We start from the raw sequence: 27225 nt of genomic DNA, 5'->3' as shown, positions 1-27225 counted from the left end.
GTACCCGGCTTCCCTGGGTGAGGTAACTCGAGTACTCCAGTGCTCCCATGGGTATTGACTATCCAAGTGTCCTAGTTTAAAGGGGTTTCACCGTAGTCCACCCGGAAGTGTTCTTAATCAGTAACTTTTGTGACACTGCAGGTGATCTCCTTGGGTTAAGAGGTGGAAGGTGGGAGGTGGATCCTCTGGGTCCTCTTCGTTCTCCATTGTAAGTCAATAGTAACTGGCGTCTGTGTTCCCACACTGCACGCGTCTCCCGTGGGTTTCCTTTTTAAAAACCTTTGTTCCTGTAGTGTAGCCCCAGCGATTCCCTAGGCCCTAGGCCTATTCACCTTTCCTGAAGTGCCTCTTATACCACTCAGTATATGGTTCATGAGGCCCCTAGGGCAGAATTGTATTTGTGCAACTTATAGTATGCTTAGTGAGTAACTTGTAAAGTATCTCGAACTCTGACCTCATAAAGAGTGCAGAGGCGTTGTGTTAGTAATAAATACATATATATTTGATATACCTTGTGTGGTGTCCTTTCATTTGGTATTCAAGGGATTATATATGGTAAAACAGCTGGCTTCACATGCTCTCTGAAGTTTTAGCCTAAGACTGCTTGTCCATGCTACCACTAGGATAACTGATCTATAGCTGGTCTATAAGGTTGACTTTACAACCATCACCAAAAGGGCCGTTTAGACTGGTGCAAGGTGCCCACTAGAATAGTGGACAGCATATGCCAGGCTAACTTCTCACATTGGTGTGCAGCGGTAGGGATAAGAGCTTGCTGTTGTTTTACCACATAATCTTAAGATATCATTTGAAAGATCACATTAAGGTACCTAGAGGTACATATACATCAAGTCTTATAATACTTAAGTTCTACTGAACTTAGTTGTTGTAGAGGAAAGGGCCAAGCACACCCTTACTACAACTCCTAGTGAGGTTCTAGTATGGAACAATTAGTGTAGGTAGCTGCACACACCACATCTCACTAGAGAATGTCCTTGAGAGGAGAGCCTAGTGTGTCTCTCCCAGAAGAAGTTGACCCTCCCAGGGTCCCTTCTCACTATGACACATTTACTTTTAATGAACTTAGAAGCTTGTGTTCACTCAGGAGACTGAGACAAGGACAGAGTCCAACCCTAAGACACCCTATAGATTTGTTAATGGAGTATGATGCTGAGAAAGCAGCAACCCCAGATCAGACAGGTAGTGGAAGGGGGGCCATCCATCCACAGAGGATTCCCAGGATAACAATCCAGGGGGGTCTGATGAGGAGGATGATGATCAGGTCCAAGTTGAAGAACAGAACCAGGTCAACATAGGACTACCTGGGGCTGGACAGGAGAGAATCCTATCCTGGCCCGCAAGTAGGCCTAACACTGATCACAGAAGGAGGAGGTCACTTTCCAGTGACTCCCACTACTCTTATGACTCAGTAGGGGCAAATAACTCAGCAGTGATGAGGATGACTTCACCTCAGAGAAGAGAGCATAAGGCTAGGATGAGGGAAGCCAATCTTAGGATCAAAAGGCAAGAAATCGCCCTTGCCAAATTGACCCTGACTCTTGCTAGACAACAACAGTTGAGTGGATTAGATTCCACTGGTGGCAGCAACATCCCTAGAGGTAGGGAAAGGTCAAATGACCATAAAAACCTAAGTAAGATTGTCCCTTCCTACCAGAGTGGGGATGACATCCACAAGTGGATAGCTGCTTTGGAGAGGGCTTGCAAAGTACAGCAGGTACCCCAAAGTCAGTGGGCAGCAACCTTATGGCTCTCCTTTTCAGAAAAAGGTAGAGACAAGTTCCTCATAGTTAGTGATGGGGATGCTGACAACTACAATGTCCTGAAGAGTGCTCTAATAGATGGGTTTGGCTTAACCACTGAGCAGTACAGGTTGCTGTTCAGAGATACACAAAAGACACAGACTCTGGATGGGACTGACTTTGTTGATTCTGCCACTAAGACTCTGGAAGGCTGGTTACTAGGCAGTAAGGTCAATGACTATACAGGATTGTATAATTTGATTATGAGAGAGCAAATTCTTAATAATTGTCAGAACAAGTTATTGCATCAACACCTGATTGACTCTGATCTGACCTCTTCCCAAGAATTGGGAAAGATGGCAGACCAATGGGTATTCCGACGTTGTTGAGGCGTTGTATGAGGGTGCTATGACAGACCGTGTCGAAGGCTGCGGAGAGGTCAAGTAGGATGAGGGCGACTGTTTCTCCGTTGTCCAGTAGTTTTCGAATGTCGTCAGTTGCTGCGATGAGGGCAGTCTCGGTGCTGTGTTTGGCTCGGAAGCCGGACTGTGAAGGGTCGAGGGATTTGTTGGTTTCGAGGAAGGTGCGAGCTGACTGTTGACAGCTTTAGGTTCCAAAGTTCAATTGCATGTCTGTAGACCGAGCGGGTGTTGAGTAGGATGCACTTCAGATGGTTAGTGTCGGAGCTCTGTTTGGAGTCTGTGGATTTAGTGTGGGTCTTGATGCAGTCGAGTTCGCAGGAGTGGCAGGTGAAGGGTTCGTGGGTGTGTCCAGGGGCGGCTCAGTAGCAGTCTTGGAGTTGGCCGGGGTTGAGTGCTGAGAGGGATGCGGCATTGTACGTTATGCGGGTGGAGTGGGATTTGTGAGGACCAGGGGGTCGGGCGCTGGGCGCGGTCCTGCCGCGGACGGGCATCGACGGGCTTACCTTTGGTGCACCTTCGGCGCACATGGGGCGCAACTGCTGCGCGTGAACGCTGCGCGCGAAGGCATCTGTCATATGAGGATAGTGGAGGGGGGAGGGGTGAGGGAGGAGCAGCTGGGAGGCGGGAGCGGGGTGGAGAGCCGGGCAGGGAGGCACAACAACAACAAAATGGCAGCAAGCCAAAAGCGAAACAGGATTGGGGCACAAAGTAAATAAATGCAAAGAAAATGGCAGAGGCACCGGCACAATCTGGCGCAAATGAGTCACACAGGCAGCAAAGCACAACTGAAACGATCGCGAAAGCGCACCTTGGCAATACAGCGCTACGATACAAACAAAGTGAGCAAACAGGCAACAGTAGATGAGAGAGCAAACTTGCAGTATAGCGCTACGATATAATTCAACAGAGCAATCAGGCAATAATGCTTCAGAGAGCACACTTGCAGTATAGCGCTACGATATCCAGCGGCAGGCAGAGCAGGGAGAAGCATGGGGAGCGACCGCTTCTGCTGAGATCAGGACGGTCAGGTGTTGCAAGCACCAGAGCGGTGCACATCGTGTGCTTCAGTGTCTCAAATGCCTCTTGGCAAGCAGCAGTCCATATCACTTTTCGTGGCTGTTTCTTGGACGTCAGCTCCGTCAGGGGGGCTACAATGGTACCATACCCCTTGACTAACTGGCGGTAATATCCAGTGAGGCCGAGGAAAGCTCGCACCTCAGTTTGGGTTTTGGGGGGCTCCCAGGCCATGGTGGTCTCAATTTTGGCCTGGAGGGGTTGCACCTTACCCCAGCCCACCAGGTGTCCCAGGTAGACAACAGATCCCTGTCCAATCTGGCACTTACTAGCCTTGATGGTCAAGCCAGCATGTTGCAGAGCCTGTAGCACCTCCTGGAGATGCTGCAGATGGTCCTCCCAGGTCCTACTAAAGACAGCCATGTCATCTAGGTACCCCGCTGAGAAGGACTACAGGCCAGACAGCACCTGGTTCACCAACCGCTGGAAGGTGGCCGGAGCATTCTTGAGCCCGAAGGACATCACTCTAAATTGAAAGTGGCCCCATCGGCCATGGAAATCTGCCAGTACCCTGATGTTAAGTCCATGGTACTGAGGCACCGGGCTGCTCCCAGCCGGTCAATCAACTCATCTGCCCGTGGTATCGGGTGAGTGTCTGTTTTGGTGACAGAGTTCAATCCCCGATAGTCCACACAGAACCGAAGTTTTGGTGTGTTGCCCGGTGGGGCGGCTTTCAGCACCACACGACCGGACTAGCCCAAGGGCTACTGGAAGGTTCGATAACCCCCAGCTCCAGCATTTTGGCCACCTCACTCTGGATGCTGTTCTTGACTTTATCGGACAGCCGGTAAGACTTGGTTTTTACAGTTGGGCTGTCCCCTGTGTCCACATCATGGGTACACAGATGGGTGATTCCAGGTGTGAGGGAGAACAGCGAGGCATACTGCTCCCACACCTGGCGGCAATCCCTCAGTTGCTCTGGGGTCAAGGATGGGGAGAGGACCACTCCCTCCACCGATCCATCCTTCTCCTGGGCCGTGAGAAGGTCAGGAAGAGGCTCAATCTCTTCCTCCTCGCTCCCATCCATCACCATGAGGAGAGCATGCTCAGATCGCTCATGGTGGGGCATCAGGCGGTTGACGTGGAGCACCCGATGGGGTTGTCGGGGGGTCTTCAAATCAACAACATAGGTAGTCTGGCCTCGTCGCGCCACAATTTTGTACAGACCAGTCCACCGGTCCTGGAGGGCACTAAGCACCCCTGGCTCAGTAACCCACACCTTCTGTCCAGCATCCAACTCCACCGTCCGAGCGTTGCGGTCATACCACTCCTTCATGACGGCTTGACTAGCCTCCAGGTTGTCTGAGGCTTCCTTCCACAGCTTGGCCATCTGGCTGCGGAATGCCAGCATGTAGCTGATGACATCTCAGGGAAGCTTCTTTGAAGTCTTCTCCCACCCCTCCTTCACAAGGCTGAGGGGCCCCCTAATGGGGTGGCCATAGAGCAGCTCAAAAGGGCTGAACCCGACTCCCTTCTGTGGTACCTCGCGGTATGAAAACAGCAGACAAGGGAGGAATACGTACCACTTCCGCCTCAAGTTTTCTGGCAGGCTCCGGATCATCCCCTTCAGAGTCTTATTAAAGCGCTCAACGAGCCCGTTAGTCTGGGGGTGGTAAGGAGTGGAGAACCGATAGGTCACTCGGCACTTCTTCCCCATGGCCTGCATGTAGGCCGACATGAAATTTGTGCCCCTATCTGACACCACGACCTTGGAAATCCCACTCAGGTAAAATTCCCCATCAGGGCCCGCGCCACCACAGGTGCAGTGATGGTCCTCAGAGGAATAGCCTCCGGGTACCAAGTGGCGTGGTCCACTAACACCAAAATGAACCTGTGTCCCGAAGAGGTCGGAGGGTCCAACTGCCCAACAATGTCAATTCTGACCCGCTCAAAAGGAGTCCTGACAACCAGGATGTAAGGGTTGCTGTTGCTAGGGTAGTGAGCAAAGAGGCAAAGTCACAAAGTAGGGTGCAGTGGTACTGGGGGTTTATTGAATATACAAAGGAATCAAAGACTGTAGGCCGACGTATAGGTCTTTCTTCTGTTCCACCAGGACTCCCCAGTTGGACATCAGGCGGAAGGTCTTCTCACTCGCAAGGGGCGTTGTGCAGAAATGAAAAGAAAGAAAGAATACGCCACATTACTGGACTGCACTATTTATCTGATACGAGCGAGGGGCGGGGAAAGGACGTGAGGGGGATCACCAGGGACCATCACCGGTTGTTGTGTTTCCTTAATGGGGGTGGCACTCTAAGCGCTCCCGTCTCTTGTCCACCCAGCCGCCCTCTACCCGTTCCCTCCCTCTGACTGAAAGAGCCCCCGTATACGAGCCCGTACCTTGCGGTGCCACACTTCTCCAGGTGAAGTGTGGCTGGGCGGAGCGTGGTGCCGTTGGCCTCCTGGCTGTAGTGCTGGCGGTCTCTCCTCGACTCCTGCTTCGGTCTCCTTCAGCAATCCGGCTCCGGGTTCCTTCCGTCCAGCGGCGAAGACGTCCGATGCTTCCTGCTCTGCTCCGACATTCGCGCCCCTCTGTTCGAATTCTCGCGTTATCAGCGCCGTCGAAAGCGATGATTGGACATCAGGGGATGACGTCACTGATGAAGGCCCCGAGTCCGGGTAAGCCCAGGCGGCCGTTAAAGGTGAGCGGACATCCTGTGTGTGCCGAGGCGGAAACAAAGAGGGACAAACATCAGTAGCAGAGTCGTGGCAGGTAGGGACCCCCTGACACATCCCCCCCCAGGGTTTCCCCGATCGGGGGAAAGAGGGAACCGGGACAGGAAGTCAGCGTTGCCCTGGTCAAGAACCTTACGATGTCGGACCTCAATTTGGAAGGGCTGGAGAGCGAGAAACCACCTAAGGACGCGGTCGTTGTGGCCACGGTTGCGTTGCAGCCACGTCAAAGGGGCATGGTCCGTATACAGAACAAAAGGACGACCCTCCAGATAATACCGGAGCTTGTCCACACTCCAGCGGACAGCCAAACACTCTTTCTCAATTGTGGAGTAAGCCTGTTCTCTGGGGAAGAGATTGCGGCTGATATAAAGAACCGGTCTTTCCAATCCATCGGAGTCCTCCAGGGAAAGGACTGCCCCAATACCCACCCCAGAGGCATCTGTCTGGAGAATGAAAGGTTTCTTATAGTTCGGTGAGACCAGAACAGGCGAAGTGGTAAGGACAGTCTGCAACGCCTGGAAAGCTTTGGCTTCTTTAGGACCAGGGGCTGATAACCTAGGGGATGACTGAGATTTCTTCAACAAGTCTGTGAGAGGACTGGCTATTTCTGCAAACTGCGGAATAAACCTTCTGTAGTAGCCCACTAGTCCTAAGAAAGCCCTCAACTCCCTTTTGGTTTTGGGATAGGGAAGTTCTAGGATAGCCTTCACTTTCTCTGTCTGTGGTTCGATAAGTCCATTTCCCAAAACGTACCCTAGGTACTTAACCTTTTTGAAGGCTACTCTGGTTTTCTTGGCATTAATGTGGAAGCCTGTGGTGCGTAGACTACAGAGAATTTTCTCGAGATGCACTTTGTGGTCTTCCCACGTTTTACTAAAGACGACAATGTCGTCCAAGTAAGCTGAAGAATACTGTTGGTGGGAGGACAGGACTGTATCCATTGCTCTCTGGAATGTGGCCGGGGCCCCATGCAGGCCAAAAGGAAGAACAGTAAATTGATAATGGCCTGAGGGGGTAGAGAAGGCTGTTTTCTCTTGGTCTGCTGGGTGTAGGGGAATCTGCCAATACCCCTTGGTGAGGTCAATAGTCGTAATATATTGAGCCTCACCAAGACGCTCCAGCAGTTCATCCACGCGAGGTAGTGGATAAGCATCCTGTTTTGGGACCCTATTGACAGCTCTAAAGTCAATGCAAAACCGGATACTGCCATCCGGTTTGGGAACAAGTACAACCGGAGAACACCAGTTACTTTTAGAGGGTACAATCACTCCGGAATGTAACATCTGGCTGATTTCTTCCTGAAAGGCTTGTCTTCTGGCCTCAGAGATCCTGTAAGGTTTTTGTTTCACTACGGTTCCGTGTGGAGTGGGAATGGTGTGAACCGCTATGTTGGTTTTTCCGGGTTGGTCAGAAAAAACATCCTTATAACGGAGAAGTAGAGTTAGAATCTCTTCTCGTTGAGCCTCCGTTATTTCTGGATTGATAGCAGTGTTTTGCACAGTATGAGGTACAGTTTCAACTCTTTGCACCGATTGGGGAGGTTTTCCCAGCCACTTTTTTAGCAGGTTAATGTGATACATTTGAGTCTTGTTTCCTTTCACACGTGGTACATAGGTGGTCTTTCCTATTTTTCGGGGAACCTCAAAAGGTCCTTGCCACTCTTTCCTGAGCTTGTGTGTAGAGGATGGTAATAACACTAAAGCCCAGTCGCCCACATCCAATTCTCTCCATTTTTTTCCTTTATCATAAAATGTCTTTTGTTTCTTCTGGGCTACAGCGAGATGCTCATGAGCCAGTGTCCTTAGTTTATGGAGCCTAGTCTGTAGTTGTTGTGTATAGTCCAAGAGAGCCTCCGCCTCTTGGGCTCACTCCTTTTCCCAACTGTCCTTCGTAATCTCTAGAAGTGTCCTTGAAGCACGACCAAACAGCAGTTCGAAAGGAGAGGTACCTAGACTAGCTTGTTTTTGGCTTCGGAGGACAAAAAGGGCCAAAGGTAACAACTGGTCCCAATTCTTGCCATCCCCGGACAAAAGTTTCTTCAGGGTGAGTTTTAGGCTACCATTATACCTTTCAACTAGGCCATCTGTCTGGGGATGGTATACAGAGGTTTTAATGTGTTTGATTCTTAGTTGTTTACAGACTTGGGCCATTAAACGTGAAACGAATGGGGTTCCTTGATCTGTAATATTTTCACGAGGAAAGCCCATTCGAGAAAAGACTTCCACTAACTTCTGAGTGATGGCTGTAGAAGTGGCTGCTCTGAGAGGGAATGCTTTGGGGTACCGAGTGGCATAGTCCACTAAGACCAGGGCATACAAATGTCCTCTTGTTGATTTTGGCAATGGACCGATAAGGTCCATTCCTACTCTGTCAAACGGCTTCCCGATGATGGGTAGTGGGTTCAGAGGAACCGGTGGGGGAACATAAGGATTCCTACGCTGGCAAATCTGACGCTCCTGACAATAACGTTGTATCTGTGCGTATACTCCAGGCCAAAAGAAATGTTTTAAGATGGCCTGCCCTGTCTTTTCTGCCCCTGAATGACCTGCCAATAAATGGGCATGTGGAAAAAAGAGTATCTGGTCTCTAAAGTCGACAGGAACTAAGAGTTGTGGCGTGTCATCGGGCTTAGCTAACCTGTACAATAACCCGTTATTCTCAATAAAGGTGGGGAATGTCCTCAGCGAAGGATCCTGACCAGAATGGGCAATTTGCCAAGCGTTGGGAAGTGTAGCGTCATTCAACTGTGCTGTTCTAAAGTGTCTATCTCTAGCCCAAGGCTCAGGAACAAGCAGTGCGTTACGTGGATCAGTTTGCAAGGCATCCTTTATTAGAGCAGAAAACCCTGGGTTATCGGTGCCTATGATCACGGGCTCTGGTAGAGTAGGCATGACTCCTACCACCACTTCCGTTATGGTTCCTGCAGCGGTACACAAACTAACGGTAGCCAGGGGGTACTCCCTAATGTCCCCATGAACACAGCGTATATGCACAGTTTTCCCACCCATTAGACATGAGGGGGGTACCAGTTCTTGTCGTACAACCGAATGTCTGCACCCAGAATCTAGTAACGCCCTTACTACTTTCCCGTGTATAGTCACACTCACATAAAATACCGGTCCTGTTTCTTCTGCAAACAGAAGGGAATATGGAGCGTAACTGAGGTACATGGGTTCTTCATCCCTCTCTTTCGTTTTTTTTCTGAAAAACCTCGCTATATGTCCCCACTCACCACAGTCATAACATTAAGGACCAGGATTAGGTTGTACCTCAGGTTTGGGAAAACCTGGGCGCGGAGGTTCGAACAGAGGCTTTGCATACTTTTTCTCGACCCTCCCTGGTACAGGTTTCAGAGGCTTTTCCGGTTCTTTCACAGGGGGACGTCCCTGGGCGCGGGCGTAAGAAGTGGCCATTTCAATGGCATGTTCCAGAGTCAGTCCTGCGTGTTGTTTCAACCAACGTTGCGTACCATAGGGGAGTGCCTCTAGAAATTGTTCAAGGTATATTTTATTCATCACATCGTCTATGTTCCCTTCCTGTGGTTTCAACCAAAGGTCTGCGGCTGATTTTAGTTTGTAAAACAGAGTCTTAGGAAGATCTCCAGGGGTTCCGCGTTCCTGACGGAATTTGAGTCTGTGGGTTTCTTCATCTACACCCAACCAGTCCAAGATATATTTCTTTGCAACGGCATAAACTGCGGTGCCATCTCTGTTGATCATTTGATAAGCGGATTGGGCTTCGCCTGTTAGTAGGGGTGCAAGATGGCCACCTATCCCCAGGCCAAGCACTGGCTCTGGCAGCCCTTTCAAAATTAAGGAAGAAAGCCAAAGGGTCATCACCCGGGGTGAATTTTTGAAGAGGGACAACGGTACCGGGGGCATTCGTTCTACCTTGACCCAACACAGTCATGAGTTGGTTCTGTCCCTCAGCCAATTTCACAAGGTTACCCACTTGAGCCTGTATGGCGTTGGAAAATGTTGTGCGGTCAGTGTCAGCTTGCGTAGCGGTTTGGCCTATTGCCCACTCGAGTTTGTCCTGGGCCTCTTTCATTTGCTGTATCAGGGCTTCCAACTTGTATCGGAGGACGGTTCAGAGGGGAAATCCGAGTCACAGCACCATTTGTAAGGGTTGCTGTTTCTAGGGTAGTGAGCAAAGAGGCAAAGTCACAAAGTAGGTTGCAGTGGTACTGGGGGTTTATTGGATATACAAAGGAATCAAAGACTGTAGGCCGACGTATAGGTCTTTCTTCTGTTCCACCAGGACTCCCCAGTTGAACGTCAGGCGGAAGGTCTTCTCACTCGCAAGGGGCGTTGTGCGGAAATGAAAAGAAAGAAAGAATACGCCACATTACTGGACTGCACTATTTATCTGATACGAGCGAGGGGCGCGGAAAGGACGTGAGGTGGGATCACAGGGACCATCACCGGTTGTTGTGTTTCCTTAATGGGGGTGGCACTCTAAGCGCTCCCGTCCCTTGTCCACTTAGCCGCCCTCTACCCGTTCCCTCCCTCTGACTTAAAGAGCCCCCGTATACGAGCCCGTACCTTGCGGTGCCACACTTCTCCAGGTGAAGTGTGGCTGGGCGGAGCGTGGTGCCGTTGGCCTCCTGGCTGTAGTGCTGGCGGTCTCTCCTCGACTCCTGCTTCGGTCTCCTTCAGCAATCCGGCTCTGGGTTCCTTCCGTCCAGCGGCGAAGATGTTCGATGCTTCCTGCTCTGCTCCGGCATTTGCGCCCCTCTGTTCGAATTCTCGCGTTATCAGCGCCGTCGAAAGCGATGATTGGACATCAGGGGATGACGTCACTGATGAAGGCCCCGCCTCCGGGTAAGCCCAGGCGGCCGTGGAAGGTGAGCGGACATCCTGTGTGTGCTGAGGCGGAAACAAAGAGGGACAAACATCAGTAGCAGAGTCGTGGCAGGTAGGGACCCCCTGACACAGGAGCAGTTCCAAAGGGACTTTCACCTTAGTCCCAGTCTTGCCACTCGCCAGGCAAGTCTTGCAGGTCTTACAGTCGGTGTCAGAGGCAACTCTCATCCTGGGCCAATAAAAATGCGGGACCAACAGCGCAAAGGTCTTGTCTTGGCCCAGGTGTCCAGCTAAGGGTATTTCATGGGCCAATTCTAATAGGAAGGCCCGGTAGCATTTGGGGACCACTAAGGCCCTCAAAGATCCATGCACCGGAACCTTAGGCTCACTGTAAAGGAGGCTATCCTCCCAGTACACATGATAACTGCCGGTCTCTTGGATGGTTGCATGGGCTTCGGCCTGCTACCGCAAGCCTTCAAGCGTGGGGCACTCTCTCTGCGCCCAACAGAATTCCTCCCGGGTAGGCCCTCCTTACACATGCCACTCGGCAAGGGTCAGAAAAATAGAGACTGCCCACACCTCATAGAATGGAATTGATTCAAAAAGAGGGTATAAGTGTAACTCAATGACACATGTATAGGTACTTTTATTTATACCTACTACTCATAATATTTTATGATTTTTTGAAAATTTTTAAGAACAAGAAAAAGATATACCAACACAATCAACACATTAATTATACAAATGTAAACAATTATGGAAAACAACAATTCATGAAATACGTAAATACACAGGACAAAAATATTAACACATTTAGTGATATATGGTTACAAATAAATTCCTGTTTTAAGACAACCAAAGCGAAGTGAAAAAGCAAGAGCTTATACAACGTTCATTCATTAGCATAGGCACATTTAATGTTTTGATGCGCTCGCGCGGAGTGCCAACGCGTTTCAGGTTCGAATCAAATGTGTTCGAACCCTCATCAGGGCTTTGTGAGTTGTCTGTGTCAGAAAAAAAATAGAACAATATTGAAAGCCAAGACTCACATGAATAAGTGTGATTCATGAGGTTGTGAAAAAAAGAGGGGGTACCTGTGGTTATCAGGCTCCTAAGAACTGATCGGTGGACAGGGGGCGGCACCTCAAAGGTTTGATTCTAAAATGGATAAAGCATGTGTTGTTTTAAGAGTTTCAAAAAAATGCATTCTCGTTTTCTCAAAAGAATGGGGAGGCATATTATAAGTGAAGGCCTACCTCTATGTGCACCGTCCGGCGCCTCTTAGAGGGTGGAGATCAAGGTTGTGTATCTTTAAGTCCTGTTAGATGAAAACAGAGGCTAGTATGGTCATATAAACCTCACCGAAAAAAATGTGTCACATTATTTCGAAAAAGCCCCATACCTTGCGTCTTGTATTTGTAGGAGAAAAAAGGGTTTCCCGTCTGAAATGATTTGCGAAGAAGTTCTCCGACCTATAAAATTAGAATGAGTGTCACATAGGCTTGGAGTTGCCAGAACTTATGTACATGATTTGATTTGGGTGGACAGAAGCCTACCTGGGTTGGCGGCGTGTGTCGTTGCGGCCCAGGTATCGTAAAGGGAGTGCTTGAATTGAGCTCCGTATGCGAGGCGCGCTGTATAAGGGAACGAAAAAGGAAATGAATACCGGGACCGGGAACGGTTGATTTTAGATGCGTTCATCTAGGGAGCTAACCATTTGGATCAAAGTACACTTGATATCAAATCAAGTTATTAGATAAAACATTCCCAGATGTCCTGGGGCTTCTCATTTCCTCAGATTAGTTCCCATCTGTGAACACATTTATTGTGTATAATTGTTGTTCAAATGGCAAAAAGGGCTCTATAACCATGCAGGTTCTCAATGAGTATTTGGAACATCATTTTGTTAGTCATTTTTTGTTAGTCGCAGGCGACTTCAATATGACATTTTAGCTCCAAAGAACCATATGTGATCTGAGGAAAGAGGAGGACAGAGCCTGGAATATTCCTAAAACGAACAACCGAATATATATAAAAAGATCACTTTGGTAACATTTCAAGCTGGATTACACATGGGTTATGATCCTGGAATAGCCGTCCCCTCTCTGATCGCACCCAAGGCACCTTTCAAGAGGGCCATGAGGAGAAGTAACATTGATAACATTGAGCTGGATCTACGCATATGGGTAAACATGGGGGATCTGGGGGGTTGTGGATAGAACGGATATCGATCATAAGGCTCCAACGCTGACAGACTTTCCTATTCATGACATGGCGGCCACTGCTATGGGGTCAGGGCCTGTTCTTCAATCTAATAACGGAGGGACCATTAGATGGCCATGGATTAAAGACTGCCAAAAAATATGCTGGATTACATGGAACTGCTGCTGAATATTAGAGCCATACTTAATATCGCTCCTAACACGATTCCCATACTATTTATTCATGGTTGTATGATTGATCAACTAAAAGGTCATTCATCCAAGCTAGGTTCCTCCCATAAATTTTGCAGCTGCTGGATGTAGTAGAGCTCAAACAGATTACCAGCAAAAGGGAGTGGGAGCAGGTAAAACAACTTGATCTGTCAGATAACTTGAAAAATGTGTAGAACAAGAAGTTCTGGCACCTTTGATCACATGGTAGCAGAGGTCTCCCAAAGGAAGATAAGTTCCATATCACCTTGGCTGCTAGAGCAATTCCCGCTGGGTGCTGAAATATTCAGATCCCCCTTCTTCATGACGAGCTCAGCTCGTCATCAGCACACGACCAGTGTACTGCATGACGAGCTGAGCTCGTCATGAGCAGCGAAGGGGATATTCAGCCAGAGGAATGATTCAAGCATTTCAAGAAGTTGTATTAGTCACCTAGTCGATAACTTGATCTCCATGATCATTTTGCTTGAGCCCCGTGGAGTCCAGCCTGGATCTTATTTCTTGCACCACAGATGAGACTTTGATGGCTCTTGACTCAATGATGGAGGGCAAAGGGGTGGGATTGGACAAACTCCTGGCTGGCCTCTACAGCTCGGAAGCATATATTTGGAGATTGCACGTTAACCTACTTACAAATATAATTGCGGCAGGCTTTCATACTCCTGCCACCTGGACATGGGGCTGAAATAAACCCAGTCTTTAAGAAAGGCACAAGGGACAATCCAGCTAATTATTGACTTATTATCCTGATCGATACTGCCCAACAAATCATGAGCAGAGAGAACCTAGCCAGAGTCCTGGACTAGAAGCCTGGCCTCTCTCCCTTTTGGTTTGGAAGTCTATCAGGTTAAGTTCACAGCGCCTGCACGTGGCCTTCACAGATCTAAGGGCAGCTTTTGATCTTGTCCCTTGGGGCCGTTAGGATTGATTCTACACAGAATACATATGCCAGATTGACTGCTGCCCCTAATCATACGACTTTACAGTACAACTACGCACAGGTCAGATGAAGGGACACAGGGGAATTGACAGATCGGACGCCGGCCAAGGTTGTGTCTTAGCATCGAAAGTGTTCACTCCTTATATCAATGGGATAAATTAGCATCTCTACAACTGTCACAATGTCTCCCCAATCTGGCAGGGGAGATGATCCTTAGACCTCTTGCTTTCAAGGATACCCTCTCACTGTCAAAAACGCCGGCGGGCTGCATACTCTGCTAAGAAACATGTCCAGTGTCTGTGATTCGTATAGACTAGAAATAAACATGAATTAAACAATGTTTATGGCTTTTAATCCACCCAGGTCCTTCAGACCAAAAATATATATGCATGCTGTCCCTTTAGAGGTAGTGAAAGAGTTCAAGTATCTGGGGTTCAACTGACAAGCACTCTATCATGGTCAGACCAGACCATGCAAAGTAAGGCAATTCTACAGCACAGCCTGGGACTGTATTCAGAGCATTGGAATCTTCTTCTTATCACACCCTTCTGCCAGTATTGGAGATCCATCGGCTCTTTGTGGCTCTGAGGTTTGGAGCTTTGGCAATGCACCTCTGTCGACAACAATTGAGAACAGGTTCATCCGATCTCTTATCGGGAGCCGCATCGCTGTTTGGGATGCTGGTTGCTACCTACAGAGGAACAAGGACTGGAGGACTACAACTCCCAGGGGGGCACGCTGTTAAGCCCACACCTGGCTCCCACCACCTGATCTCCGCGCCTACTTAGCACCTCGCTGCTCCCACTGCTGCAGGAGCCGCATCGCTGTTTGGGACACTGGTTGCTGCCTACAGGGGAACAAGGACTGGAGGACTACAACTCCCAAAGGGGGCACGCTGTTAAGCCCACACCTGGCTCGCACCCCCTGATCTCCGCGCCTACTTAATACATCATCATCCCCGCTGCACGGACGCGCGCAGACGTGCCAGGCGAAGCCCGGGCCAAGGGCGGGCCCGTTTTAGCCCGTTCGAGTCCGTTGGAGACCGGACCGGGACACCCCTCTTTCACGTGGCGCCTTGTACATCTACGACATTAAGTTAAACTGTAAGTACCAGCTTGGTTGATCACCCGTACAGCAAGATGTCAGCACACGAAAGCAGAAGTAAGGGTTTGAATTCAAGTGGGAACTTAACAGGGACATTGGACAATTTTATAATTCGGGCAAATTCAGGTATTGATCAGGGGATCATTTTAATGGAGCGACGGGTTTCCCAAGACCTTGCCCTAGCGAAAAGATCCTCTATGGGAGACCTTGCTAAGGCCCGTACCCCTGAGCCATTACCCGAGTAAACATCATAGACACTCCTGTGACTGTACATAACCCCCCTCCATCGCAGGCTCATGAATTCACCTCATTAGCTGATCAGCTTCAAATATCCATGGCTGCAGAAACGTCCATAGTGTCTAACTATAGTTCACCTGAGAGACCAAACACCAGGCAGACGCAAGGGAGGCGAGAGGGAGCGATACCGAAGAGGAAGCGGGGGCAAATGATGCTGCTAGAGGCAGAAAGCCCACACTTGCCAAACAAGCTTGCAATAGCAATTCTTCTCCATCGGGCCCGGGCACTGTGACTGTGAATCAATTAGAGACAACAGGGCCTTCAATTCCGCCCGTATCCACTCCCTGTGTGCCTAATCCTGATGGTACAGCTCTGCCATTGGAGGATTTAGCTATAGCCAAACTTGGCCTTTATTAAAGTCCTCTTATAAATCCTTTGAAGACAGGCTTCTACAAATTGAGCTTCGGCTAGCCAACATCGAGGATGCAACACTTAATATTGTGGACTATATAAAGATAACTGGGAGGTCTTTGGGTATTGACCAACAGAATTCTGTACAGGGGGGTGTGTTGCATGCTATTGTTCCAACTTTAGCCCCACCCACATCAAATGTATCTATAGCTAACTCGTGTGCTCCTGCGATATTACCTGTCATTTCAACTATAGGGGTGGACGCTGTTAAGCCTACTGAAACCCCCCGGGACGTATCCGATTCAGTACCCTCTAGGAAGCTAAGCTTACCACCAGAATCAAGCCCGTATACGGTAGTTTTAACTGAGGTACCTGAGTTAAGCTATCCGAATAATGAGTCATTCGTGTCACTGAAAAATAAGGCAGCAAATTGGCTTAATAGAAATAGACCACTTCCCCGCAATGTTTCCTGTGAAATCCTGATGGTGTGTAGGGTGCCCTGGGTAGGGCATAGGCCAAAAGCTATACAAGGCGATTGTGTGCTTGTGAACTTCAGGGACCCTTGTACCGTGGGACATATTTGTAACTGAATACACCACAGTAATGGGTCATCTATTCAACCTCTTCCTCTGACATATTTTTATCCCGTGCCCCACCATTTATATATGGAAGGGGACGGGACTCTAGCAAGACACAGGGGCAGAGGGAGGGGGGCTGGGGGCTGGCATATGCAACCATATACACCCAGTCAAATACCCACACAAAACAGGTATAGCGGACTAGAAATGGTCGATTGACTTTTTAATCCTGGTGACAACGCTCCCGGAGTATCTGACATTGGGAGTATTGTACAACATGAGGGAGCGACCGAGGCACAAAGTAGCCAAATACCCTGTGCTCACCTATCACCTGTGAGGGTCAGTATCGCAGTTAACAATGTTGACCCCTTAGGGAGTATGTCGGGAGCCCAAACCCTGTTTCCAGCCGAAAATAAGGTTTCGATTTATAATGTTATCTCCTGGAATAATGCTGGGTTGGCAGGAAAGGTGAAAGATCCGAGATGGTTAGCCTTTATAAAATCCTTTTCGGTGATATGCTTGCAAGAGACCTGGTTGGTAGAGAGTGACATATTTATAGAATGTTACAAAAAGTTTTTTTGTACCGGCAGAGCCGTCACAAAGTGGCAGAGCTAACGGGGGATTGGCTGTGTACATTGACTTAGCCTTGTTCTGCACCTACTCACAATACTGACATTCAAGCAGTGACGGTTAAAAGAGGGAAGGAAATGGTATCCCTGATTAACTTCTATAATGCTGTAAACCCAAGAGGTGAGTGTAAGCTTGATGATCTGGGCAACTTTGTTAGGCACCACTGCGAGAGCCTCTCCCATCGGATGCTCATTATGGGGGACTTTAATGTACACCCTTGTGGGAACCCTAAGAACACTGCAATTGGATCGTTGGGTTGTCACAGGATGGGGGGCCTTCACTTCGAACATTCTGGCCTGGGGGATAGGTTGAATGAATTCATGAATGAATTTGACCTAATCTCTGCCATGTTATTGGTAGATGATTGTAGCTATCAATTAGTTCCTACATTTAAGGGCTTCTCGAGGGGATCTTTTATTGACCACATCTTTCTCTCTAGTGGCCTTTATACAACTATATTAGGATTTAAAATTCAGGAGAACGCACACAGTGATCATAATCCAGTCTGTATTTCACTGGGTGGCAACCTTCATAAATTACGGGAAAAGACGCCAAATTATGGTGTTCTTAAATGTACGGATGGAAGGCGCTGCCTCAAATGGGCCAAGGTGAACTCGGACCAGCTTTATGATAAGATCCATAAATCCTGTGCTACCGAGTTATCAATGTGCGTGTCCTCTGTATCTTTCCCCCCAGACATCCTCCTTGCATTCAATGGTATTGTATTAAAAGTAGGCGAAATGCTAACTGTACCATCGTTGGGCCCTGTTTGTAGGGATCCCAAATGGTTTGACCACTCCTGTTCTAAGGCAGGTCGTGAATTAAACTCGGCCATGAAACTAAACCCTAGGGAACCCATACTGGTTAGGGCATCATGCCTGTCTTATAAAAAGGCCTTGGCCAAGCGCAAGGCAGAAGTGAGGGATAATATTTGGCAAGATCTGTTAGACCCCATTACCCTCGGTAACAGTGAAAAATTCTGGGGCATTATTAACAAACCTCTATTTGATACGGTATGTGACACCTCAGTTAGCACGAATATCACTGAAGATGAGTGGGTATCCCATTTTAGTCTTATTTTTGACAGTAACACTTCACAGTCAGAATATGATAGAGGTGAACAAAGAGTAAGTCCACCACTTTTTACCATTAGCAAAGTCGAGAAAGGCATCATGGGGTGATCAAGTAATAAAGCGCCAGGCCCTGATGGCATGCCCCCTGACTTATTTAAATCAAGGGTATCTCTCTGGGCGCCAGTCCTTACTGCTGTGTTTAACGCAGCAGTAGAACACGGTTGCCCCAGGTCTTGGGGGACATCCACGATAGTACCAGTATTTAAGAAAGGGGACCAAAATAGCACTTCCTGTTACAGGCCGATATCTTTAATTGACTCTGTGGTCAAAGTAGTGGGTGGAGTTATTTTGAATAGACTAACAGCCTGGGCGGAAGAACATGGGGTAATCTCCAAAATTCAATATGGCTTCCGGCCCGGTCACTCCACAATAGCGCAGTGTCTCAACTTATACGTGGTCCTAGGAAAATACACCCCAGCGCGGCAGGGCACCATCCACATGGCGTTCATGGACCTCTCATCAGCTTTCGACTGTGTTAATCGGGGAAAGCTCTGGAAGGCCATGGGCGCCATGGAGTGGAGCCTAATCTGGTTAATTTCCTGGTGGATTTGCATCAGGATACTAGGGCTAACCTGAGGTATTCACAGGACCTTAGGGTGTCCTTAGGGTGTCCAGGAACTTTAGTGTCCACAGGGGTGTTAGGCAGGGCAATATTTTGGCCCCCTTTCTCTTCAATTAATATATTAACAACTTGGAGGAGTTTTTCTTAAATACTGGTGCTGATTACCCCTATGTCGGTTGTAAGGGTCTGCCCATGTTATTATATGCGGATGACGCCCTTCTGTTGGCTAGCACCCTATTAGATGCTTTTCACAGTTTTATGAAAGCCTGTGATTTATCTATTAACAATACTAAATCCTTTGTAATGCAGGTAGGGCAACGTAACAAGAAGCCGTCTTCATTTCGGGTTAACGATGAGAAGGTCCCTACAACGAGAACCTTCTCGTATTTGGGCGTCCTGTTCGATGATCAGTTAAAAGGGGGCCCATCACTCCAGAGGAAAAGAGGGGAGATAACTCGGACTAACACTGCTATCATTATTTTTTCCAGGAAAATGGGCAAACGCCCTATTGCTGCACTATTAAAGATCTATCAGGCAAAGAGTGTGGCAATAAGAAGGTATGGTAGCGAACTCTGGGGGTATGTGGCAGCTAACGACATTGTGGTGGCAGAGAATAATTTCTTGAAACAATTGTTGGGGGTCCCAAGGGGGACTTCCAACCTAATAGTGCATGAAGAAACCAGCACTCCTTTTATAAGTGATACCTTAGCACTACGGCCACTAATTTGCTGGTTAAAATGTTGGCTAAATAAAGACTTGACCTTAAACCACCTACAACTGAGAGAGGCCTTATCCTTGGATAATATGCCTAAAATCCCGTGGCTAAAATATTTGAAAGACTGTTTCTTGGGTATGGGGCGTTCAGAACTCTTTTTAAATTCTGATTCTATTAGGCTTTCTGATGTAGAGTCTGTGAGGAAAACTTTTTCCCTTTCACAACATATGCATCTCGAAGAGGTAGAACTAAACAAACCTAGTGTCCGGAAACATGCTATCTTGAAGACTACCTTCCATGGAGCCTTATCTATCTTGGCCGATGTCGGGCCTTGAGCGATACCTGCTAACTAGGTTCCGACTGGACTATTTCCACCTCATGTTAACCGTTCCAAAGGGTTCCCACTGAGGTCAAGTGCTACACCCCTGCGGCTGCGACAATGAGTCTCCGCAGGACCTGGTGCACTTTTTATTTATCTGCCCCTTTTACGATTTACCTCGGAGGTTTTATCTAAAGCCCCTTCTAAAAAAACTGAACTTCATCCAGATTAGACCAGCACTCTGCTACCTGCAATTGTTAAACCCCGAAAGTACATTATTTGTGATTGGTTTTCTAAAATCTGCCCTAAAATTTAGAAATAGCATGGAGGGTTAATTGCTTAGTACTGTCGTCATTATTACATTCGCCTAACTGTGATAGTTGATTTTAATATGTGTTTTTATACGTCGGTTGCTCTTTTAATATCTGCACATCAAGTTTTACTGTGTTAATTATTATTTATCCTGTGCTTTTATGGTTGTTTCTACTTGAATAACGAATAAAGATTTTGACTTTGACTTTGACTAGAAATAAACATTAATTAAACAATGTTTATGGCTTTTAATACACCCAGGTCCTTCAGAGCAAAAATATATATGCATGCTGTCCCTTTAGAGGGAGTGAAAGAGTTCAAGTACCTGGGGTTCAACTGACAAGCACTCTATCATGGTCAGACCAGACCACGCAAAGTAAGGCAATTCTAAAGCAGAGGCTGGGAGTGCATTCAGAGCATTGGAAGATTCTTCTTATCAACCCCTTCTGCCAGTATTGGAGATCCATCGGCTCTTTGTGGCTCTGAGGTTTGGAGCTTTGGCAATGCACCTCTGTCGACAACAATTGAGAACAGGTTCATCCGATCTCTTATCGGCCTCACACAAAACACCCTTTGAGCCATTAAGAATAGATTTGGTGCAACAAAACATTTCATAAATTGCGAACCACAAGCCCTTTCACATTGGACAAATGGCAGCCAAGTAAAGATTCCGTCAAGTATCAAATACGGCTCAAGGAGCTCAAAGACCTAGATGTTGTGGGTAGAGAACACTGTCTCAATTCCATGTAGACCTGGCTCATTAATGTTTACATGCGCGAGCTCTGGGAAAACACATCCCTAAGTAGTAAAGTTGATCATGTGAAAAAAAAAAATGGGAATGTGTCCGCAACAAATGTAATCTAAACACTAAAGCCTTCTTTAGGCAGTCTGACAGAAACATTTCTTGATGGGAAATTTTCACTGCTTTTCGAAGAGTTTCTTGATAAGATTGAGTCACCCAAGGCAAGAACCTTATATATGGCATTTCAATATGATATTCTACCTGTGCACAAGTTTACAAGCAGTTTGATAGTTCAGTCACGAATATCTCCAAAATGCCCAATGTAGGCTTCCCCCCCAATGTAGGCAACCGCTGACCCTCCTAGTAGGTCGCTCCGTCTTCACGCAGCTCTGCCTGTGTGCCACTGCTGCTGCTGCCGAGTACCAGATGGCAAGTGTGCTCTACCCCCGTTTCTGTGCCACGTTTGTGCCCTCTGTGCCACTGTTTCCCCCTCTGTGTGCCCCGTTTTCACTTTCTGTGCCATTGTTTCTCCCGCTCTGTGTGCTCCGTTTTTGCTTCTGTGCCACTAATTTTTCCCTTCTGTTGTGCCCCGTTTTTGACCTCTGTGCCACTGTATTCCCCCTCTTTGCGCCCCATTCTGCTCCGCGTCCCACTGTTTCCCCGCCCCGTGCCACTCGCTGCTCCCGCCTCCCAGCTGCTCCCCCCTCCCAGCTCCCCATATATGCCGGACTCAGAGACTCCATCGCCGACCTCACCAGCACCCACGCACTTGCCTCCACGGACTACATCCTCCTCGGGGACCTGAATTTCCACCTCAAGATCAACCCCGACGCCAACTCCAACACGCCGACCGACAACCTCGCCAACCTCGGCCTCAGACAACTCGTCACCGCACCCACCCACGCCGCCGGCCACACGCTGGACCCCATCTTCTCCACAAGCACCCACGTCGCCTTCGACCATACCACCAACCTCCACTGGACCAATCACCACTGCATCCATTTCACCTTCAAGAAACCAACCATACACCACCGCACCCAACAGCTGCCTCGCCGCTGCTAGAGCAAAGTCACCAAAGACCAGCTGATCACCACCCTCCCCCAGAACCCACCCACCGACCCCACCAACACAGACGCCGCAGCCCGCAACCTCAGACAGTGGATCGACGGCTGCGCCAACACCCTTGCCCCACTCAAGAAACCCTCCAACAGCCACACCAGCAAGAGAGCCACCTGGTTCACCATCGAGCTCCAGACCTCCAAGCGTGCATGCCTGAAACTGGAGAAGAAATGGCTCCACGAACGCACACCAGACAACCACGTAGCCCACAAGGACGCCACCCGAAGACATCACCACCTCATCAGACTAGCCAAGAGATCCACTTTCAAAGACCGGCTGGATAACAACGCACACAACAGCAAAGAGCTCTTCAGCATTGTAAAAGAACTCTCCAACCCCAGCGCCAACTGCAACGACATCCCGCCCTCACAAGAACTGTGCGACTCACTGGCCATCTTCTTCCACCCCAAGATCGCTGATATTCACGACAGCTTCAACACCACAACCGCCCCGACTACGCCAGACTCCACCTCCCCTGCGAACACCACCAGCGACAACCGCCTGACCTCCTGGACCAACGTCAACAACGATGAGTCACGCAAGGTCATGAACTCCATCCACTCAGGATCTCCATCAGATCTGTGCCCACACAACGTATTCAACAAAGCAGACGCAGCCATCACACCCCAACTATGGAAGGTCATCAACATCTCCTTCAAAACAGCAATATTCTCGGAAAGCTGAAAGCACGCCGAAATCAACGCCCTCCTCAAGAAGCCCAAGGCGGACCCCAAGGACCTCAAGAACTTCCGGCCCATCTCCATGCTCCCGTTCCTGGCGAAGGTTATCGAGAAAATCGTCAACATGCAATTGGCCCGCCACCTCGAAGACAACAACATATTGGACCCGTCCCAGTCCGGATTCAGACGAAACTACAGCACCGAGACAGCCTTCATCGCCGCCACAGACAACATCAGGTGCCAACTAGACAATGGCGAAACATCAGCCCTCATCCTCCTGGACCTGTCAGCCACCTTCGACACGGTCTGCGATTACACTCTAAAGACATGCCTCCAAGAAGCCGGAATCCAAGAGAAGGCCCTTGACTGAACCACGTTCTTCCTCTCCGGCAGAACACAGAGCATCCGCCTCCCACGGTTTGGATCCAAAGCCACCAACATCATCTGTGGCGTCCGCCAGGGCTCATCCCTCAGCCCGACACTGTTCAACGTCTACATGGCCCCCCGTGCACAAGTGGCCCGCCATCACAACCTCAACATCATCTCCTACACTGATGACACCCAGCTCATATTCTCCCTCACCAAGGACCCACACACCGCCAAAACAAACCTCCACCAGGTAATGAAGGCCGTCGCCGACTGGATGAGGAACAGCCGTCTGAAACTGAACTTGGACCAGACAGAGGTCCTCATCCTCGGACTCACCCCCTCAGCCTGGGACGTCTCCTGGTGGCCGACCACACTGGGAACAGTACCAACACCCACTGACCATGCACGCAATCTAGGATTCATCCTCGACTCTTCCCTCTCCATGTCTAAGCAGGTCAACGCCGTCTCCTCCTCCTGCTACAACACCCTCCGCATGCTCCGCAGGATCTACAAGTGGATCCCGACTGAAACAAGAAGAACGGTGACACAGGCCCTCGTCAGCAGCAGACTGGACTATGGCAATGCACTCTACGCAGGAATCCCAGCCAAACACCTATGAAGACAACAACGCATCCAAAACGCCTCCACCCGACTGATCGTCAACTTCCCCCGCCGCAGCCACAACACCCCCTACCTGAGAGACGTACACTGGCTCCCCGTTGACAAAAGGATCACCTTCAAGCTCCTCACGCACGCACACAAAGCACTCCACAACACAGGACCAGCCTACCTGAACAGCATACTCAGCTTTTACAAAAGTGCAAAAACGTCAGGTCACGCATCAGTGCCAGAAATGTGGCGCATTGCTGGAGTTGCGTCGCAAGCGCGACGCAGCTCCAGCAAGGCTCGGGGGTGACCCATCTACACAATGCTGCATCAAGGCCTACGCCTGCTTCAAGCAGGCGCAGGGTTTTGACGCAGCATTGGCCAGAAAGTGACTGAGTGAAATCTCATAGATTTCACTCAGCCACTTTCAGGAGGCGTTCCTGCGCAGGAACGTCCCCCCTGCGCAGGAACGCCTCCTTATGGCGCAGGGCTTTACAACGTAACGCATCTCCTAGATGTGTCACGTTGTCAATAGGGTGCATTGTTTGCGCCGCAGTTGCGTCAAATAAAGTGACGCAAACGCGGCGCAAGGGCATCATAAATCTGCCCCTAAGTGTTTTTCAAAAGCAGAAAAGTATTGCAATGCTCCATGTATCACTATATTTTCCAGTATAAATATTTCATCTTTTTTTATTTTAAGATGAAAGGAATAGAGGAGAAGTCGGCACCAGTGACGTGGACCATGAAGCCGCGGAGACAATGCAGGAACAGGACGGAGAGATCCAGAGATTATCACCACGTGTGCCTGAGATGGATTTCATAGAAATGCTTCATGAAGGACACAGATCATTTAAAAGAACTATAAAGGAGAAACACATGGAACTGGGGAAACATCTGGAAGAAACTCAGCGGGGAATGGAGCAGATCTACACTGTGGGTGTAATACCCCCAACCACCACTGGTGGGCAGGGTGCGTCTTCCGCTCCAGAGCGCGCGCCTGCAGAGTCTTCGAGGGGGGAGACTGTGGGGAGCCCCGTGTCAGGAGAGAAGCTTGGAATTGTAGTTGGGGAGGTGACTGTAGCTGCTGCAACACAACTTGTTCCACCGCTTCTTACCAAAGTCGTTGCAAAGTTGTTTAAGAAATAGTTTAATTAAAGGCAGGAGGAGATCAGGATCTCTATGGAATCTCCCATGAAGGTGGGTGGGGGGATTCATTTGAAACAACCTGCCGTATGGCATTCTTCTTCATGAACCATGAAATGTGTGTTTCGCTAACACAGGATCTGCTTCAGTTGAGCACTCAGCTCTTACAACCAAGAATGGAAAACAGTCTCCATGGACTTGAGGTGATCCTTCCTGTGGCTGCCACCATCATTCCTCCGAATCCTCATCATTGAAGTAGTTCCCAGGTAATTATGGACTTGTGGTTCTGGGCACAGCTACCACAGAGCTGCTACTTGCCTCCAACATGACTGTGTCTTCTGGCATCAGAAGACACTCTCACTGCTGCTCTGGGCACCACCCCTCAGATCACCTTTTCCTCATTTCATTAACTGTATTTGGAACATTTTCAGAGGCTGCCTCTGAAGACTTCACACTACAAAGATGCTGTGGCGGTCTCTGCAGGTGCTGCAGGTGGTACCTTGTTATGCTTACATCACTGAGGACACCAGTCAAACTGACTGCGCTGCTCTCAGTCCGCTCAGAGAGTGCTCAGTCCAACAACTCAGCACCTCTTCCTCAACCGGTACCTCTGGGGGTTTGTGAAACCTACTCATTGGGATCCGCAAATAAAATAATAACAACAAGTTAATAAAGACTATACAAATAAAGAAGCAACATTTAAAACTGAAAATGTAAAACATACAATGAATGTAAAGAAAGCTAAAAGTTAAGTTAGTCTCCTCAGATTGATTCATGGGAGTAGTGCAAGAATAGAACAGAAAATAAGAAGGACGATGAGTGGCCTCAGTTGAATTTAGAAAATCTCCAATCTTTCCATTGAAAGTGACATTTAATTTATGTTGGTGAATTAAATAAAATATTTCCCTATTTATGTATTTGTTTGATGAATTCTGGTTTCTGTATTTTTGACTATTGCTTTATGGATCCAATCTTTGAAAATACTTAGGCCAGGGTCTCAGACTTTCCCTGGCTTTCAGTAGTCACTCAGTGGGGGTCTGTGGGTTGCAGTAAATATCATCAACCTCATTCTTCCAAATATTAACAAAAAGAGGCATGTGTCCAGCCATCTGGATCCATACAAGTCAAAATTGACCTAAGAGTGTGCCCCATCCCCCTGAGATAATTTATTTAAGTTAAAAAACGGTTTATCCCCTCAGTCAAACTTGCTGATCCTTCCTGATTTCCAAGAACCTGGTTATTAGAAACACAACTTTTCCAGAGGATTTGGAAAATGGCCCATAGCCGAATTTGTGAGTGCCCTACGCTCGCAGATTTGGCAACTCCAGATGTTAGAGCATTTGGACTGTACTCTGCGCTCATCAGGAGCTGGGAATTTGGAAGATGAATCTGACTGGTGAGCTTGCTTGTACAGAAGTGTTTAAACTGTAACAAACTGAAGGCTTGCATGGCTTTGCACCATGCAACAGGGTGTGAGAACGACACAACTCTTAAGTTTGATTTATCAAGCCATGCAAGACCACCTTGTGCAGCCTTGCTTGGCTAGATAAATCTAGAGTATGGCATCACAAATTGCTGCGTTGCGTTACTCTGCCCTGGAAGGCATTCCATGGGTGGTGTGTGGGTGTTCCTACACATCCACCCTTGGCTGTTGGCACAGTTCTAGTTTTACCTTTACTGGTAGATCTGGGGATGTGACAAAATGTTATTCATCCCCAGGGGAGGTGTATTTTTTTATTAATGTGTTTATTGTTTTTATATAGCTATGGCTAGACCCGGAGGTATCTGAGCACTTTACATAAGAAAGAAACATTGTTTCAGAACATGGTTACAAAATTACAACAGTTACTGGAACTTAGTTGCAGGAATTACATGAGTACAAAAGCATAGCATAAACATGAGAAAAAAATAGGCAAGGTGAGAGAAGATCAGGGGAGAGTGGGAAGGAATAGGGGAGGTGGAGGAGAATAATGGGGGGAAGAGGTGGGGGGGGGGTATAGGATGCCCAACGGGGAGACGAGGAAAAAACAGTGTCCTACGTCCAGTTGGGTAGGTGACGGTCGAGGGGTGAACCAGAGTCACACTCCTCTATAGCTGCGTGGGACAGCTCTACCGGTTATCGGCCAGAGGTTGCTCAGGCACCGCAGTACATACAGAAGGGTTATAGTTTCCGCCTAGGGGGGCTTAATCCGAAATGTTCCATCGAATGCGCTGGTCACGGTGTACGGTGCTGTGCTCCCAGTGGTAATGGGGTAAGAACCCCGACCTCCACTGTGTGAGACTCCCTTGTCACTGTGGATTCTCTCAGAGGGGTCTCTGAGATTCCAGGGCATAAATGCTGGATCCCTCCCCAACAAGGGGAGAAGGAGTGCCTCCAGGCTGGCACGTTGTTGCTCCTACCTTCCGCGCCGCATTGGAAGTCCCCAAATGTGTGCCACGTGGCACAGCTCGCGGTTCCT

At 48.6% G+C, this 27225-nt stretch overlaps 1 protein-coding gene across 1 annotated transcript in view; it reads left to right on the top strand.

Moving 5' to 3' along the window:
* LOC147668875 (E3 ubiquitin-protein ligase TRIM4-like) overlaps window positions 1–24798 on the top strand; it is an 80843-nt gene extending 56045 nt beyond the window's left edge. Inside the window, exons 4-5 of the mRNA XM_086948377.1 lie at window positions 19071–19323; window positions 24324–24798. Coding sequence (XP_086804503.1) covers window positions 19071–19323; window positions 24324–24769 — 699 coding nt within the window. The 3' untranslated portion in view covers window positions 24770–24798. The remainder of the gene's footprint in view (window positions 1–19070; window positions 19324–24323) is intronic.
* The last annotated feature ends 2427 nt before the right edge of the window (window positions 24799–27225 follow it).

Source organism: Lissotriton vulgaris, unplaced genomic scaffold (genome assembly GCF_964263255.1).
Source record: "Lissotriton vulgaris unplaced genomic scaffold, aLisVul1.2 SCAFFOLD_1441, whole genome shotgun sequence".
Taxonomy (NCBI): domain Eukaryota; kingdom Metazoa; phylum Chordata; class Amphibia; order Caudata; family Salamandridae; genus Lissotriton; species Lissotriton vulgaris.
Note: the sequence above shows the minus strand (reverse complement) of the source record. Positions and strands in the feature narration are given on the sequence as shown.